At 41.8% G+C, this 17,581-nt stretch overlaps 1 protein-coding gene across 3 annotated transcripts in view; it reads right to left on the reverse strand.

The window, feature by feature from the left end:
• Nucleotides 1-17,581, reverse strand: part of ADCY5 (adenylate cyclase 5) — a 356,971-nt gene that overhangs the window by 79,479 nt on the left and 259,911 nt on the right. For all 3 annotated transcript variants that reach the window (XM_053244596.1, XM_053244603.1, XM_053244612.1), the window contains exons 6-7: nt 13,950-14,108; nt 10,370-10,511 (exon numbers count right to left, since the gene is read on the reverse strand). In XM_053244596.1, coding sequence (XP_053100571.1) covers nt 10,370-10,511; nt 13,950-14,108 — 301 coding nt within the window. The remainder of the gene's footprint in view (nt 1-10,369; nt 10,512-13,949; nt 14,109-17,581) is intronic.

Raw genomic sequence — 17,581 nt, forward strand, 5'->3', positions numbered from 1 at the left:
ATCCTGTAAAAGCAGGAATGCTGCCTTATAACTGGAGGGATATTGCTGTGACCCCAGAGAGCATTATGTAACATCATTCCTGCCACCATGCCCACTGGATTGGCTGCTTTGGTCCCACTATCTTTGCTAACTGGACAAAGCGCCACTTTTTGAAGTGGTGGCTCTCTTATTTTTAGCAGGGGGGGAGCAACTGATTCTATCTAGTATTAGTGCAGTGTCTTTCCAGTGGTGGTTCCTAGTGTCTAATTTGTCTTATTTTGTAGATCGTGAGCCTTTCTGGGAAAGTGAACCACCTGGTTTCTTTTTCTATATAACCTGCTTTGAGAACTTTGTTGAAAAGTGGTGTATAAATATTATTAATTATGGTAAAGTAATAATACTGATATCGTGCAGACAAGTGGGAGACTAGTCCAGTTGAGAACTGACAATATGTGGGTTGCAGAGGCTTGTGTGCACACTAGATACATTGTGGCTGATTAAAGTCTTTGATTCAGAGCAAGCTCACATGAGGGAAATAAATGCTGATTCATCCCTGCAGGGCTTTCTTTACTTTTGGTAGGTTCAAAAATGGCTGCCGCCACCACCTGCTCTCTATTACAGAGCTTTACTCTCCCTGGGCTTGGAGTGGAAATCCCAGGGAAAACTCTCTTTCTTTTGCTATTTGAAAAGTAAAAACAAACAAACAAACAAACAAACAAGCCACCCTTCCATGAGCAAGCCTACACATAGGGAGAAAACTGATAGCCGTTGACCGATTGAGACATGTTTTGCACCAGGGAAAAGACCCCCTTTCAGTCCCCCCTCTCTCCTGAGTTAAAAACCCACTCGGATGAAGCGTGTAAAAGAGAAGAACAAAAAAGAAAACAGTTTTATTCAAATGCCACAGACTGCTTCCGTCTGAGGCTTTCCCAGCTTTTAGTTACAGGTAAAAATACTGAGTAGGTTACAAGACTACTTCAAAAAGCACCCCAGATGAAGTTGGGGTGGTACACTTTAAAAATTGTGGTTACTCATTTGAAGGAACAGGTGTGTAGGGAAATACAAAAGCACAATTAAAACTTACAAGGTCTTTTACAACATCCTGGCTGGCATAAGTTAGTGTTTCTTAGCTTAACTGCATTGCAGATAAACAAAAATAGACCAGTATCAGGGATATACCAAACATACACAAAATAAACTGAAAAGTCTAACGTGAAATCAGACTAAACAAACTAAGCCAAAGCCCTGGTTTCCTTTGCCTTAAATTCACCAAATCCTGGATGAGAATTGAGGATTTTAAGTTAGTTTTAAATAATTTTAATACTTGTTTTAAATGTTTTTAATCTTTTAAATGATTTTAATTTTAATTGATTTTGTTTCAAATAATTTTATTTGTAAACTGCCCAGAGAAGCAAGTTTTGGGAGGTATAATTAATATAGATAGATAGATAGATAGATAGATAGATAGATTTCCATTTTCTCCATTTTGCATTTCATATTCTTACCCTAAGTTGCTTTACTGTGATTCTGTCAAAGAATTTTAATGAAATTGAGACAATATCTGAAGGCCTATTGAAAAGGGTCTTACATCCCTTTCTAAGAGCAAGGAGGGAAGTACAGTGAAAGTCATTCCAATGGCCCTAAGCTGTTTCAGTAAAGGCCCTATTCTTAGCAGATGATACACTGATTTCATAAATGCAAATCTTATATGGTGAACTTATATGGGGAAATTCTTATATAGTGAACAATCTTATAAGGGAACTGCCAGTTTCTTAGTATATTTATTTATTTAAGTTTCTATACCACCCCATCCAAAGGCTCTGGGCGATGTACAACAAGTAATAGATGCGGGTTTGGGGCGGTATAGAAATGTAATAAATAAGTAAATAAATAAAATACAAGAACAAGCACAATTCACTAAATACTATTCAAAGATTAAGCTTATTATTAAGCATTTAATATTTATATATTAAGCTTCAAACACTGCTGATTGGTTGCTTGAATAGTGAATGGAAAAGGGGTAGGCTAGCAATGGGGGTTCAGAGGCAGAAAGAAAAACCCCTTACTTTGAGTTTATCAGCTATTCTGGTACAGGATGTAACTAAGACAAGATAAAAGTGCAGAAAACAAAAACATACAAAAACCAACATCTGAGGCTATGGTAACATGAAATAATAAACTATGCAAGTCCAGAAAAACAACTCTTGAAATCTGGCACATACTGGGTCATGAACTGATTTAGGTATACTTCAGCTCCCAACAAAATACAGTATGGGAAAATGTTTTGCAGCTTCTGCAGGCCTTAGCTGCTTGTCCTAAATAGAGCACACTTGCAAACTGTCAATTGTAAAACTTGTTTGCAGAAACTCTCTTAACTTTAATTGCTGACATACAAGGTCATAATTCTCTTGAAAAATGCAGTATGCTTCTCTATACTGACTCATTTTAGCCAATATAAAAAGTTGAACAGTAGAAACTGTAGTCTTAGATACTTAAAGATTATGACTTTTATCCTAAGGTTCGCTGCTTCCAGAGAAAGCTTCTTACCCCAAAGAAAAAATAATGTCTTACTCCAGAGCAAGGAGTCCTTTCTCCAGAAGAATCTCCTTTCTCTACAGATAGGAAATCTTAGGATACATCCCATGACTCAGAAGTGGGTCCCACTAATGCCAACTGTTTTCCAAATAAATGTACTAAGGAGCAGAATACAAACTACTGCTGTATGGAAATCACAACCAGTTTTTGTCTGGACTTGTAGGAACTGATAGGCAGATATCAGTTTTAAAAAACTTCTCAGATTACGGTCAGAAAGGTCTTTCACACAATCATCTAGTGGTGGTTTGTGGGAGGGAAGAGCTCCTACCCTGACATCCACAGACAAGCAGACCCTCTGTTTGGGTCTGCAAACTCACCACCCAGAGGATCACTGCAGCTGTGGTCTCCATTATGGAAAAAGGGAGCTGGGTCCTTCAAGGATCAAAGTATTCCAGCATGAACTGCACTCCCAGTAGACAAACAGGCAGCCTTCAGTGCACCAACAGCTCTCCTCTGCTTGGCCACTCTAGCTGCAGTACTCTATGACAAACGTGGCGGCCAGCTACCGGAAGCTGCAGAGAAAGGGAGGTGCCGACACACGAGCAAACACTGAGGTAGGATGGCTCCTCTTTTTGTCCTACTCCAGAAACCTGGGCTACCCACATTTGAGCCAGCTGCTGCAGGGATTCCTGTGGGTTCTCATTGGACATACTAGTTGGAATTGCTGCCTCCTATCCTCCAATTCTTGGTTGTGTGGATGGGCTCAGAGAGCTTATAATTCAATGCTGAAATGTTTATGAGAGTCATTGTGTTTAGAAAGTCTATTTACAAAGGGAAAGATTTCTCTAAGGACTCTAAATGCTTTAGAAGATCAACTTGTCAGTGGCCAAAGAACTTATGGATGGGGAAAAGAGGGTACTCTCAGATTGTCCATTTTGTATTTTCTTGTGGAAGCTGCATCTTCTTATTGGTTTATTTTTAAAAGCATCCCATACCTTTTCTCTCCCAAAAGGAGTGTCCAAGACTACCAACTACACAATCATGCACCAAGGTTAGCCTGCTATAGATGTGCACACAGGAGATTCCTCAAATAGGAACAAAGAACATATATGTGTCCACTTTCTACATGATAACCACAATGAAGGAATAGACTGCATGCAATGTAGACATAGGAACGTATGGGATCCACATGTATCATTTTGAAGAATGTTTTCTGTGCCGAGCTGACATATTACTTCCATTTTATTCAATCTCAATGGGTTACTTTTTGTTTGTTTGTTTCTGGGCCCAATTAAAGGTGCTGTCCTTTAATGGCTCATGATCTGGATACCTAAAGGATGGTTTTTGCCTCTATGTGCCTCCCCACTCACACTTTTCTACATCTAAGACTCTGTACCACATGCCTTTGCTTTCAGAGATGATGAGGTAACTATTCACTTGGTGCAGGGCTTTCCAGTGGTAGGCCTGGCTTTTGAATTCACTTTGGAATTCCCTTCTTTTGGAAGCCTGCATGGTCTCACTCAATGTTTCTTCTGGTGCTACATCAAGACAGCTCTTCTGCAAGGTTTTGGGGATGTTCTGATGTGCCAGTTCTGGTTGGCCTTGTTGGTTCTGATTGCTTCGCTTTTGGAAAGCTGTTTTGGAAAGTTGTTTTCACCATTGCTGCAACACCCCTTTGTGTGTTGTCATTAATTGTATTTGTTTTTATTGCTTTGTTGCTCTATTGAAAGCCATTTTGGTTTGCAAATTGCAAAAATAACAGGGGAGCAGAGAAGTTATTTAAAATGAACAAACAAAATACAAGATAAACACATATTTCTATCTCTGGCTGTCTTCTCTTCTCCTTTGTTTTCTCTTTCAATCAAAACTCTTGGTTCTGCTGCGTGACTGTTAAGTCACTTTGTACTTGTGCATAGGGTGGCCTCTAAGCTGCTTGCCATGCCTTTGGCAGATGCAATACAGACTTCATCTTTCTAAGCAGGCTACATAGTACTTTCTAGACTGATTTGATTTTCAAATAGCAACATCACAGCAGTAAACCCATATGAACTTGACACACTTAAACTGAGCTGAAACTCAGAGACCATCACATCACATTAAAATTATAATGCTTTATTGGGATCACATGCAAGTCATTTAAATGATCATCCTGTTTGTTCAGCTGGATGGATTTCTGGGACACCAATTCAGAAACAATTAAATGAAACTCTTAGGAGCTGCAGGAGTAAAGGCCATCCTCAACGTTTTTGCTACAACACACTGTAATTGCTCTTTAACACTAAAAATTGCTGACTTACTATCCCCAAATCCAGAAAAACACAATTCTGATACAGATTATGATCAATTCAATTCTGATCTTCCCTATTTAGGAGTCTTGGGAGAATATGTTTTAGCCCAGGGGTTCCCAACAGGGGGAATAATATTTGAAGGGCTACCAGGGGGTACGCTGAACCTTCCTGCCTCCTCACACTGATGCCTCCCTTGCCAAAGGGAAGGTAGAATAGAAGAGAGTGATGACCGTACTCCTTTGCTTCTGATTGTCAGGTTACATGCTGAGGCTCAGTATATCCCTCCCCTTAGCCTGATTGACAGGCTTCAGAAAAAGTAGCATTGAGTACTCTTGTTGACATGCCCATTGACATTAATGGGACAAGTTTACTTGTCCTATTAATTTTAATGGAAGTACTCATGAGTAACTTAATCTGGATGTAAACCAATGACTGGAGTAGCACATCTCATAACTAAAACATTTAAGTGTGTGTGTGCGGGGGGGGCACTTCGTTTACACACACACACACACACACACACACACACACACACACACACACACTTTCTCTCTAGGGATGTGCACAAATCGATTTTTTAGATTCAATTTGTGCCCAAAACAAATCACCCCTATACAAATCTACCCCCTCCATATTACCCGAGATTCAATTTGTATTTGCTTTGATTCGATTCAGATTCAGACCAATTCGAACCACTTGACAAGGTCCTGGGGACACCAAATTTTTGTGGGGGGGGGTAGGTGCCCATGAGTGCCACCTACCACCCAAATTTCAAGGCAGTGGGACACCTGGATGATCTTAATGAATTTGTTACTTTTTACTGATTTTGAACATTTCCACCATAGGAAACAATGGGGATTCGAAATTGCCATATCTTAACCCTAACTCAGATCCCCAGCTTTCTTTTTTTTTTTAAGCTAAGGTTTAGACCTCGTAGAAGTGGAGTTATGGAGCAAAATGTGCAGTCATCATTTTTTCAAGTTTTTGGTGTATAATAACCTTTCCTCATAATGAATCCCTATGAGGGACTTCATTTCTTCTGTTCATTTTGACTGTCACTGGACAGTGCCAACTGTCAACTGCCATGTGCCAACTATACACACAGACACACACCTGCAAGGCAGTGGAGTACTCATTTTAATTTTTAGGAATACTGAAATGTTTAGATTATTTGGTGTCTAATAACTTTTACTCATAATGAAACCCTATGAGGTTTCATTATATGCCTTTGTTTCTTCTGTTCATTTTGACTATCATTGGACAGTGCCAACTGTCAACTACCATGTATCAACTACACCACCACCACCACGCACACACTGGGGTAGTCAGTTTATTTTTTAGGTATTTTTGAAGTGTTTAGATTCTTTTGTGTCTTCATTACACACCTTCATTTTTTCTGTTCATTTAGACCCCACTGCTTTGCAAGTGGGGGTGGGGAATTAGTGGCATCTCATGTTCCAACTACCCGGCCACCCACAAGCCACTGGGTACTCAGATTATATTTTAATGATTTTTGAGGTGTTTAGAGTCTTTGATGTGTAATGAATCCTCATAGGGCTTCATTATGAGGAAAGGTTATTAGACACCAAAGAGCATAAACACTTGGGGAAAAAATCCTAGAACATAAACTAAGTAGTACCCCACTGCCTTGTGGGTGGGAGTGGAGTATAGTTGGCACATAACAGTTGACAGTTGACACTGTCAAAAAGACAATAAAAATGAATAGAAGAAATGAAGGTGTGTAATGAATCCTCATAGGGATTCATTGAGAGAAAGTTATTATACACCAAATAATCCAAACACTTTAAAAATAGTGACCACACATTTTGCTCCATAACTCTACTTCTGCAAGGGCTAGAGCTTAGGGTTGTTTTTTTTAAATGAAAGCTGGGAATCTACGAATTAATAGGAGGGATCTGAATCTCGAATCGATTTGAATCTAATCAGGTGCGATTCGATTTATACCCAAATCTAGCCAATGGACCACAGGTGTGATTTTTGTCTCCATATCACCTGAATCAGATAGATTCAGGTACAAATCGATTTGTACCCGAATCAATTTCCACATCCCTATTTCTCTCTAAATCCCTATGGGGTACTGAGCTGAAGATCTGCAACACAAGGCATACACTTGTTAAAAAAGATTGGTGATCCCTGTTTCAGCCCATTAAAAGGATTACATGGCAAGTCTTGACCACCACTATCATTCCTGTCTATGAACTAGTCCATGTTCCTTTTTTAGCAAAATAGTTGAGTGATGCTTGTTTATAATTCAATAGAACACAATAACATTTTCATTCAAAGATGCATGCTATGTGATAACATTAGATAAAGAGAAAAACATCAGCATTGAGGAAGGGAAAAGGGACAGGAAGTGAGAGTTTCTCGTTCTAAGTTTGGTATGGTCTTTGCTTAGGTTGTGTTTACACTTTTCTGACTTTGTATGTAGAAAGCATTGTTGTTCTTAAGGGCTGTGCAAATGCATATACACATGGTACAATCACAAATGAAAATGTTAAGTGCCAAATACTATAATCCTAAACATAAACACTTGGAATTTCTACTGAAATCTGTGGAACTTGTGCTGAGAAAACATGGGCTGGAAAATTTGTGTTCTCACCATATGGGGAAACATTTACAGAACAATTTAAGAAGAATGAAAGAGCTTTGCAAAGAATGGAACATGTAAACTCCTCCTTAATCCTCTTGGGAAAAGACAGTGCAAGCCCTGCATTCCTTCAGATCTAGAGTATCTCTTATGAGCTTCTCTTGCCATCTTCCTCTTCACATGGCTCATCCTTCCATGCAGTGATGAATGAGTTATGTGGAGAGGAAGATCGCAAAAGGACCTCATAAGAGATACTCTAGGTTTGAAGGAATGCCGGGTTTGAACTGTTCGCAGACATAATAAGGGCATCACAGAAAGTGATTTGGGATATATTTCCATGGTGCAGCAGTGTCACTGATGTAAGCGATATGATGAAACAAAAAAGAAAGCCAGAATACTTTGTTCATTTGTTTATTGATTTATTTATTTAGCATATTTGTATACCGCCCACTACCAAAGTCTCTAGTCAGTTTACAACATTAAAATCAATTTTTTTAGAACATATAACTAGTTGTTTCCTAAAAGTCAACAGGGATGGAGCAGCTCTAATTGTAGCAGGAAGTGCGTTCCACAGCTCTGGGGCAACTACAGAGAAGGCTCACCTCTGAGTCACTGCAAGACAAGCTGGTGGCACCCTCAGCTGACCTTCCCCTTAAGATCTTAATAGGCGGCAAGGTTCATAATGAAGAAGATGTTCTCTTAAATACCCTGGGCCCAAGCCATTAAGAACTTTATAGGTAATAACCAGCACTTTGTATTTTGCCTGGAAACCTATTGGTCGCCAGTGTAGTTCTTTTAAAACTGGAGTAATATGGTCTCTTGAGGACAACCCAGAGACCAATCTGGCAGTAGCATTCAGTCCAGTTTCTGGACTATGTACAAAGGCAGCCCCACGTAGAGTGCATTGCAGTAGTAAAGCCTAGAGGTTACCAGCATGCACACCACTATCTTAAGGTCGCTCACTTCCAGGAAAGGGGCCTGCTAACTCAGCAAAGAGATACCTTTTAAAGTGATGATTCTCTTATATTAAGCAGACGGAGAGCAACTGGCCCTGTCCAACCTCGTACAGCATCCCTCCAGTGGCTGTTGCTGGTATCTACCTTATGTTTCTTTTTAGATGGTGAGCCCTTTGGGGACAGGATGCCATCTTATTTATGTATTATTTATTTTTCTATGTAAACCTCTTTGAGAACTTTGGTTGAAAAGCAGTATATAAATATTCTTCTTTGTCGTCATTAGTTGGCGAACCAGCCAAAATTGATAGAAAGCACTACCCTGGCCACCACCTCCACCTGAGGTATCAGAGAGAGGGTTGGGTCCAGAAGTACTCCTAGAACTGCAGACCTGTTCCTTCCAGGGCAGTGTAACCCCATCCAGAACTGGCAGATCTATCCCATTTCCTGAACTGTGGCTTCCTACAATGAGCACCTCTATCTTGTTTGGATTCAGTCTCCATTTGTTATCCCTCATCCAGCCCATTACTACCTTGAGGCAAGCATTTAGGGAAATTATGCTATTGCCTAATGAAGATGACATGGAGAAATAAATTTGTGTGTCATCAGAGTATTGATAATGCCCTGCACCAAATCCCTTGATGATCTCTCCCAGCGGTTTCATGTAGATGTTGAAAAGCACTGGAGACAGAATGGAGCCCCGAGGGACACCATACAAAAGCCCTCTCTTTGTAGAGCAACAGTCTCCAAGTAACACCTTCTGGAATCTGCCCAAGAGGTGTGAGTGGAACCACTGAAAAGCAGTGCCCCCTCAGGATACCCAGAAGGATACCATGGTTGATGGTATCGAAAGCTGTCGAGAGATCCAAAAGGACCAACACACTCCCTCTGTCAATTCCCCTTTGGAAATCATCCATCAGGCTGACCAAGGCAGTCTCCACCTCAAAGTCCACCCCAAAACTAGTTTGAAATGGGTCTCGATAATCTGCTTCATCCAAAACTGCTTCGAGTTGACAGGCCACCACCTTGGCCAACCATGGGAGATTGGAAACAGGCCTATAACTGCTCAGCAATAAGGGCTCAAGTGCAGTTTTTTTCAAGAGAGGTCTATTAATTGCCTCTTTTAAACAAGGAGGCATCCTACCTTCCCCCGATAAGCATTTATGATCTCAACCAGGCCCTCTCCAACAATCTCCCTGCTCGAAAATATAAGCCATATTGGACAAGAGTCAAGAGAGCAGGTGGTAGGACGCACAGTTCCAAGCAGCTTGTTCACATCCTCAGGAGTCACAAACTGAAACTGATCCAATTTAATCACACAAGAGGAGTTACTGGATACCCCTGCTAAAGATTCTGTACCAACTGTGGAATCCAGGTTGGCTTGAATATGAGAGATTTTGTCCACAAAAAAATTATTAAAAGCATCACAGTGGCTAATTGATGGTTCCAAAGCTGGAGTGGAGGGGGCCTGCATAAGTTGTCTCACCACCCTCGACAATTCCGCTGGATGCGAACCTGGAGACACAATACGCACAGCAAAGAATCACTTCTATGCTGCATGTATTGCCAGAGCATAGATCTTCAACTGTGCTCTGCGCTGTAATCTGTCAAATTCAAGTCGAGTCCTTCTCCAGTCGTCTACCTAGCCACTTCAGCTCCCATAGTTCTCTTGTATATGGTTCCATGTTCTGTAAAAAATGCTTCATAAGGTTGTTACTTTAAGAACAGGTACTTTGGCTTTGTACCTCACACGTTTGGTTTTTGCATTTTCACTGTAATGAACTCACATAGGAAGATCACTTTTGGGGACAGAGTGCTAGACTTAATAGACCCTTGGTGTGATTTAGCAAGTCAATTTACATTCTTAAGCAATGCATCTGATCCTCTAAATAACAGCAATGTGGGCATGCACCAGCTTATTGTATAAGGACTCCTCCACTCTGCCTGGTTAGGATGCTGCCATGAACTAATGTAGTCCGAACCTTCTGTAACATTTGATTGGCTCTTACCCTTTTTTGGCTGCACTGTACAATGAGGAAGGTCTCTATGCTATGCTCCTTGAGGTAAGCATTGCGTTCTCCTCCAAACCCCAGCTCCACTTCATAGTCACCATTCAGATAGTTAAGTGTAGCTTTGGTTATGTGGATTCGCCTTGAATGGAGACAAAAGGCAACCAAACCACAAGGTTAATTGTGTGTTGTTTTTTTAAACAATCAAATAAGAAATGAACAGTTTGTAACTAGGAACTAGTATGTAGACTGTGGCAGTTAGGGTGTGGTGCTGTCACGGAGCTGGTTGGGGTGGTGGGGATCAGGCATTGGCCAGCCCCCAGAAGTCCCAGAATGCCCCATGCTAGTAAGCAGGGCGTATTGGGGAGCCCCCTGATTCCGGAAGATTTGTTGTAGCCTCCCGGTCAGGGGTCTCCTCATGAGTCTCCACGGTGCAAAGCCGCGCTGGCACACAAAACAGGGCTAGCGGAGCACTCGCTCCACTAACCTCGTTTAAGGTTCGGGGGAATTAAGCGGGTTTGCCGACGGTTCACACACGCAGTGGGATCCCAGCTGGGCTCCCTTAGCCCGGTTTCCACTGTGCATGTGAATAGCCTCATGCTACTGCTGAGAAAGGCTACAAGTTCAGAGTATTCCCTGTGCTCCAGAACTGCTCTGTGAAATTGGAAACATGCCACTGGCCCTCAGCAACCTGTTTCTGATCTTATAGAGCAGTTCTGGAGAACCAGGAACACTCTGACCTCCCTTCTGCAACAGCACAAGTGCTAGACGATCCAGGGAGTAGTGCAGAGGGCGAATGTTGCGTGCCTGCAGGGGTTCAAAGCACATGTGCTTCATTAGTCAGGATGTCAACTACTGTTATTTTGCTTATTTTGCTGTTGGTTTTGCATATATGTACATTCAATGACCGTAATAAAGTCTATATATTTTGCTTGTTCGTCTTAACTCAAAATATCTCCAGTTGTAGGCAACTAAAAGCAGTCACCAATATGGGCCACCACAATCCATCTGTAATTGTCAATGGTTCATTGCTGCTGCCAACTTCCCTGACAGGGATTCCCAACCTGTGGTACTCCAGATGTTGCTGAACTATAACTCCCATCACTCCCAACCATAATACACTGTACCTAGGGGTTGATGGGAGTTTAAGTTCAGTAACATCTGGAGTACCACAGGTTGGGAACCCCTGCCTTATAACTAAGAATCTTGCTCTGTGTTCCATCTAGCTGATGTATGAGGAGCAAGGACTTCTCAGTAATGTCCTCCACCCCTGCAAAACTTGTACTACTTCCAAGGGAAATCTGCCTTTGCCTGATCCTTCAAACATCCAGGAGATCTTCACTTTAAACAAACCTTTAGGTAGTATATATAGGGATTTTAATGAAGTGTTTTTAGTGGTTTGTTTGTCATCTCCTGGTTTTTAGGACTATTTTCATGTTCCATGTATATTTCAGTGGAAGCTTATGATTGTTACACTCTTTGGGCTTCTGGATAGGAGAGACAAAGCAGGATATACATTTTATGAAGTGAAAAACAAGAAACCGTGGCCTAACTTTTGCTGGCGAGCATGAGCATGGTTTTTTTTACAAGTACTGAGCTAAAATAGTCTCTGTGTATGTCTATGTTTTTCATTAATCCTTTCACACCCTATGAAAAGACTCTCTTTTTCAGGAGGTGGCTGTGAACAGACTGTTTCCCCATTCAGAATCAAGTCAGAGTAGAATAGCTTCTTGCCCTCATTCTGAATTACCTTTATCACATAATCACAACTGATTGTGCTCAGACATTCAAAGTAAGGACATAAAGCACAGCCTCACTTTGAACTGGCATCATAACATCATAATAACAGAGCTAAATTTGATTGGCTGTTGTGTGGCATCACAATGTTATTACATTCATGACATGCTCCATCCGCAGAAATTATGTTACTAGAAACCTAGGAGTAAGGGGCGGAGGGTGGTGGATGGTAGAAGACTGAGGAAACATGCAGCCATAAGTTGGTTGTGAAAAGTCTAAAACAGTGATGTTCACTATTTTTCAAGCGGGTCCACTTTGGCAAAAAACCTTCCATGTGAGAGCTACTTCCAACTCCTCACCATATTGGGTTTTCTTCACTGACGGGAGAGAAAGAGCCCTCTCTTAAGAGCTCTAGAAAGAACAGATAGGAAGGACTATACTTCCCAGTACTCTGTGCATGCCTTTCAAGCTAGTGCAGAAGCGCAAGAGGGCTCTGTTTCTCTTAAAGGAGCCTGCAGGCGCCAAGTAAAGTGCAGTCCTGCACAGTGGGAATGGTTGTTTCCACGTGGTGCCTGGGAGATTGTGCAGAGTATTCAGCTTTGGCTGAAGCTTCACAAAGGCCCAATAAACCATTGGTCAAGGAGCCCCCCTTTCTCATGTGCAGGGAGAAGGGCTTGAGGGCGGGCTGCGGGGAAGGTGGGTTAAACCCCACAGACTATTGATCCACTGTTGCTGGGCACACTCCCGGTGTGCACAGATGATTCCCCGCTGGCCCAGGCAATGGGTAGGGCCGGGGGCTGGGATGTGTTGTCCAGGTCCTCGGAATGCCCATAATGTACCACGCAAGGGCACAGTGCACCATTGGGATTCCCCCCTCCCTTCCCCGAGCTCTCTGCAGTCTGTCAGCCACAGATGTGACACACATTCTGAGAAATGAAGTTAGTAGAGCACTCACTCTCCTAACCTTGTTTCAAAGGGAGGCTTGGTAAGCGGGTTTGCCCTGTGGTGCCACTGTGGATTGCCCTGTGGATTGGCCCGATCCCGGCGGTTCACACATGCGTGCAAAACCAGGCTGGGCTTCCTTAGCCCATTTTTAATGCATGTGTGAATAGCCTCACGTGAGTCACATTTAGGGTTGATGGAGGGGGGGCGGGCACCAGTGGCACCCGGGCCTTACACTGAAGAACACAGGTTTATAACATGATGAGGAAGTAGTTGTTTCAGGAAACATTTTGTCCCCTGAACATCCTCTTTCATGTCAAAAATATTTGCAGGTGAACATAAGGCATAATCCTATGTTTCACTTAGCATTTATTAGTAGGAAGAATAGTTTATTTTGGCTGGTCCACAAAAATCACCTCTGTATTCCAGTGTATCTTGTTTAGTAAGCAGTAGTTGTGAAAATGTCGTATGGAAGGTTTGTGCAATTGGATCAATCTTTCCTTCGTGTGGACTATATTAGCTCTGCACAGCCTTGCATTTCCCTCATCTGCAATGGCTGGAGAAGGAAAAAAGAGCTCTGCAGGGTGTGCCAAACAATAATGAAATGTCCATTAAGACAGGGCAAATTGCAAAACGTATTTTCCAGATAGATATTACCAGGAAGAAAGAAGGGAAGGGCATTTTGCATTTCCAGCTGGACATGCTGTACAACTTTTCCTGGTCTCTGCCTCTTTTTCTGTTGGTTTAATGGGAGTGATTTCAGACGTTAATAATATACCTGGATCAAGACTTCCTCATACTTCCTATATTCAGATACTGTATATCATTAAAGGTAGAGCAAACCCAAACCAAATAGAAAGGTCAACTGCAGAGGGTGACATAAAGAGAGAAGCCCTCTTACCCAGCTTTGCCGCCTGCTTCCATGTGATTGGCTAAAGTGACATCATTTGACCAAACATCAAACTGCCATTTCCGGAGGCCCAAGACTCCACAGTGAACTCTCCCACTATGGATCCCAACTCGCATGTTCACATTGACGCCTGTCACCTCCCGCACTAATCTGAAGAAAGATGCAAGGGGGGGGGAGGGACAGCACAGATTTGAACCCAAGTAACATAGAATCTCTACTTTCTAGAAATGATGTGAACACACAAATACAGTGCTGCTGATATGTTGCAAATCAATTAAGTAAAGGAGACAAGTTGTACTATACAGTGACAGGCTGGCTAGACAAACAGTACAATTTATTGGACGGAGGTATCCTTAGATGAAGTCAATTTGCTTTCAGTTCAGAGCTCATGGAAAATATGGGTTGGGAGAGTGTAGAGAGCAAGCACTGGCCTCTTGTTTCCATACCAAAGCTGGACATAACCTGCCAGCTCCAAGAGCCTCATTAAACATAATAGCCATGTTGCAAAGAGAAAAAGGAAATTATTTCAGAGCTCTCCATTTGTCTACAAAGCACCAGACATCAAATGTTCCACAGATGAAACATAATACATAAGTTAAATATTCACTGCAGCGGGAAATCTTGAGCTGCTGCTGCTGCTGCTGCAGCAGACCAGACAACCCTGTCTTCTCTAGTTACTCCTAATAGGTCCCAATGCGAATGGGCTCTTGGACATCCAGTATTTGCTCCCAAAATCATCACTGGGATTCTTTGTGGGATCTTGCCTTTTAGGGTAAAAATTGACTTGGAAGCACATAGTAATTTTCAAATAAATTATATCTAGGGATTTGGGAGGAAGCCACTGATGTGACTGTTGGTCTTGGAAGACCCTTACGTGTTTGCTTGTGATCGCTGCCACTGGACATGTTTTGGCTGGTGTGGGGAACAGCTACAGCTCAGACATTCCCAGGATGGTTGCTTTGCACAGAGAACAACCCATTTGTATATTTAACAGGACTGTTCTCTTCAATTGAAAGAGTTGATATTATGGGCCAGATTCTATATTTTAAAGTGATCCCAAAGTGTGACTACATTGTGCGCAGAAAATATATTCTACACCCTAGTATTGATTTGCTCTCTCCCAAGTCCTTTCCCACAAACATAACATTACTTGTATCAAAGTCTTGCAGACACAAGATGATTTTTCTGTCTTAAGCATCTACTGTTGTGTACTAGAGCTAGTGCAGCATAGCAGTTAAGAGGTGGGTTTTCCAGGTGGGTTTGAAAATCCAGGTAGGTTTTCATGACCAGTGCAGTGCCACCGAACTGAGAGATTCACAAGCTATGAACTCTTCTGATTTCTGGATTTCAATTTTTGGCAATGTCAGGTTGGAACCATACCAACCATAATTTAACTGGGATCAATAATCTAGGATTTTATATAGGGTTGCCAATCCCAATTAAATATTGGGGTGGGACGGTGCCAACTTGACTGCCAAAAATCCAAAACAGATCATGAGGCGCTCCAAAAGTATCACTCCAAGTGGGATGTGTGGACAATGAAATGGCAAATGTGGTTAAATGTAAGTAAAGTGATTGGGGCAAAATTCACAATAGACTGATGAGGTCTGAGCTGTCATTGACTGACCAGCAGAGGGATCTTGGAGTTGTGGTGGAAAGTTCATTGAAAGTGTCAACTAAGTGTGCTGCAGCTGTGAAAAAGGCAAATTCCATACTCAGGATCTTTAGGAAGGGGGCTGAAAATAAAACTGCTCATATTATAATGCCCTTGTACAAATCTATGGTGCAGCCACATTTGGAATACTGTGTACAGTTCTGATCACTGGACCTCAAAAGGGACCTTATCTGGAAAAGGTGCAGAAGAGGTGATCAGCGGGTTACAACACCTTCCTTATGAGGCAAGGCTACAACATCTGGGACTTTTTAATTTAGAAAAAAAGGTGACTAAAGGGACTCTATAAAAATATGTATGGTGTGGAGAGAGTGGACAGAGAGACATTTTTCTTCCTCTCTCACAACACTAGAACCAGGGGTTATCCCATGAAATTGACTGCCAGGAAATTTGGGACCAACAAAAGGAAGTACTTTTTCACACAGTGTATAATTAATTGATGGAATTCTTTGCCATGGGATGTAATGATGGCCACCAGCTTGGATGGCTTTAAAGGGGGTTTAGACAAATTCATGGAGGACAGGTCTATCAATGCCTACTAGTCTTGATGGCTATAGAATATCTCCAAGCTCAGAGGCAGCATGCTTCTAAACACCAGTTGCAGAGGAGCAGGGTAGGGCAAGCAAGGTGACCAGCTGGATTCAGTTCTTACTGTTGCCATTAGAATTAACTGGAAGGTGGTCCTGCACTGGCTGATTTGCACCAGGCCCTACACCCTGCCAAGGCTCTCTAAGGACACCACTAATGGTGTCTCTAAGCGGAGCAACAGCTGAGAGTGGGCATGCCTTCAACTCTTGCCTATGGGCTATCTCTTGCTGGTGGGCCACTGTGTGAAACAGAATGCTGGACTAATCAAGCCTTGGGCCTGATTCAGCAGGCTATTCTTATTCTGGACACTGGGAGCACACACACCTTGCAAAGCTTGCTGTTCCCAGTATGGCAGCATCACATGGGTCATGAGAACCCACCCAGTATGAGCTAGGAAGTTCCTAGGTCAAATTAGAGCTGACTTTATCATCACGATTTGAATGACAGATATAAATACCTGGAAAATGAATACTGGCTCTGCCATGAGTTTTGTCTCTCCCCAGATGCTTCCAACAGGCTGTCCACTTTTTTTTCTAAATGCCACATGCATGTCTATCCATCAATGCATCAACTTATGAATAACAAAAAAGAAAACTTATTTTTCAAAGCCAAAGTATTCCTGGCTTGAGGAGTGCCTCAAGGTTCCATCTTGCCTTCCATGCTTTTTAACATTTGCATGAAACTGCTGGAGGGAATAATAATAATAATAATAATAATAATAATAATAATACAAGCTACCTGTAGCCAAGAATTGGTGGGACCATAAAATGGAAAAAGTTGAAGAAAATGAAGATGTAAAAATATTATGGGACTTCCGACTACAAACAGACAAACATCTGCCACACAATATACCAGATATAACTGTAGTCGAGAAGAAAGAAAAACAAGTGAAAATAATCGACATAGCAATACCAGGGGATAGCAGAATAGAAGAAAAAGAAATAGAAAAAATCACCAAATACAAAGATCTACAAATTGAAATTGAAAGGCTGTGGCAGAAAAAGACCAAAATAATCCCAGTGGTCATTGGCGCCCTGGGTGCAGTCCCAAAAGACCTTGAAGAGCACCTCAACACTATAGGGGCCACAGAAATCACCATCAGCCAATTACAAAAAGCAGCTTTACTGGGAACAGCCTATATTTTGCGACGATATCTATAATAACCAACAGTATTGATGATAAAATTCTGGCATCCCAGGTCCTTGGGAAGGACTCGATGTCTGGATAAAACAAACCAGTCAATAACACCTGTCTGACTGTGTAAACAAGAAATAATAATAATAATAATAATAATTTGATTTCTATACTGCCCTTCCAAAAATGGCTCAGGGCGGTTTACAAAGAGAAATAACAAATAAGATGG

The sequence above is a fragment of the Hemicordylus capensis genome, chromosome 1 (assembly GCF_027244095.1).
Source record: "Hemicordylus capensis ecotype Gifberg chromosome 1, rHemCap1.1.pri, whole genome shotgun sequence".
NCBI classification, from domain to species: Eukaryota; Metazoa; Chordata; class Lepidosauria; order Squamata; family Cordylidae; genus Hemicordylus; species Hemicordylus capensis.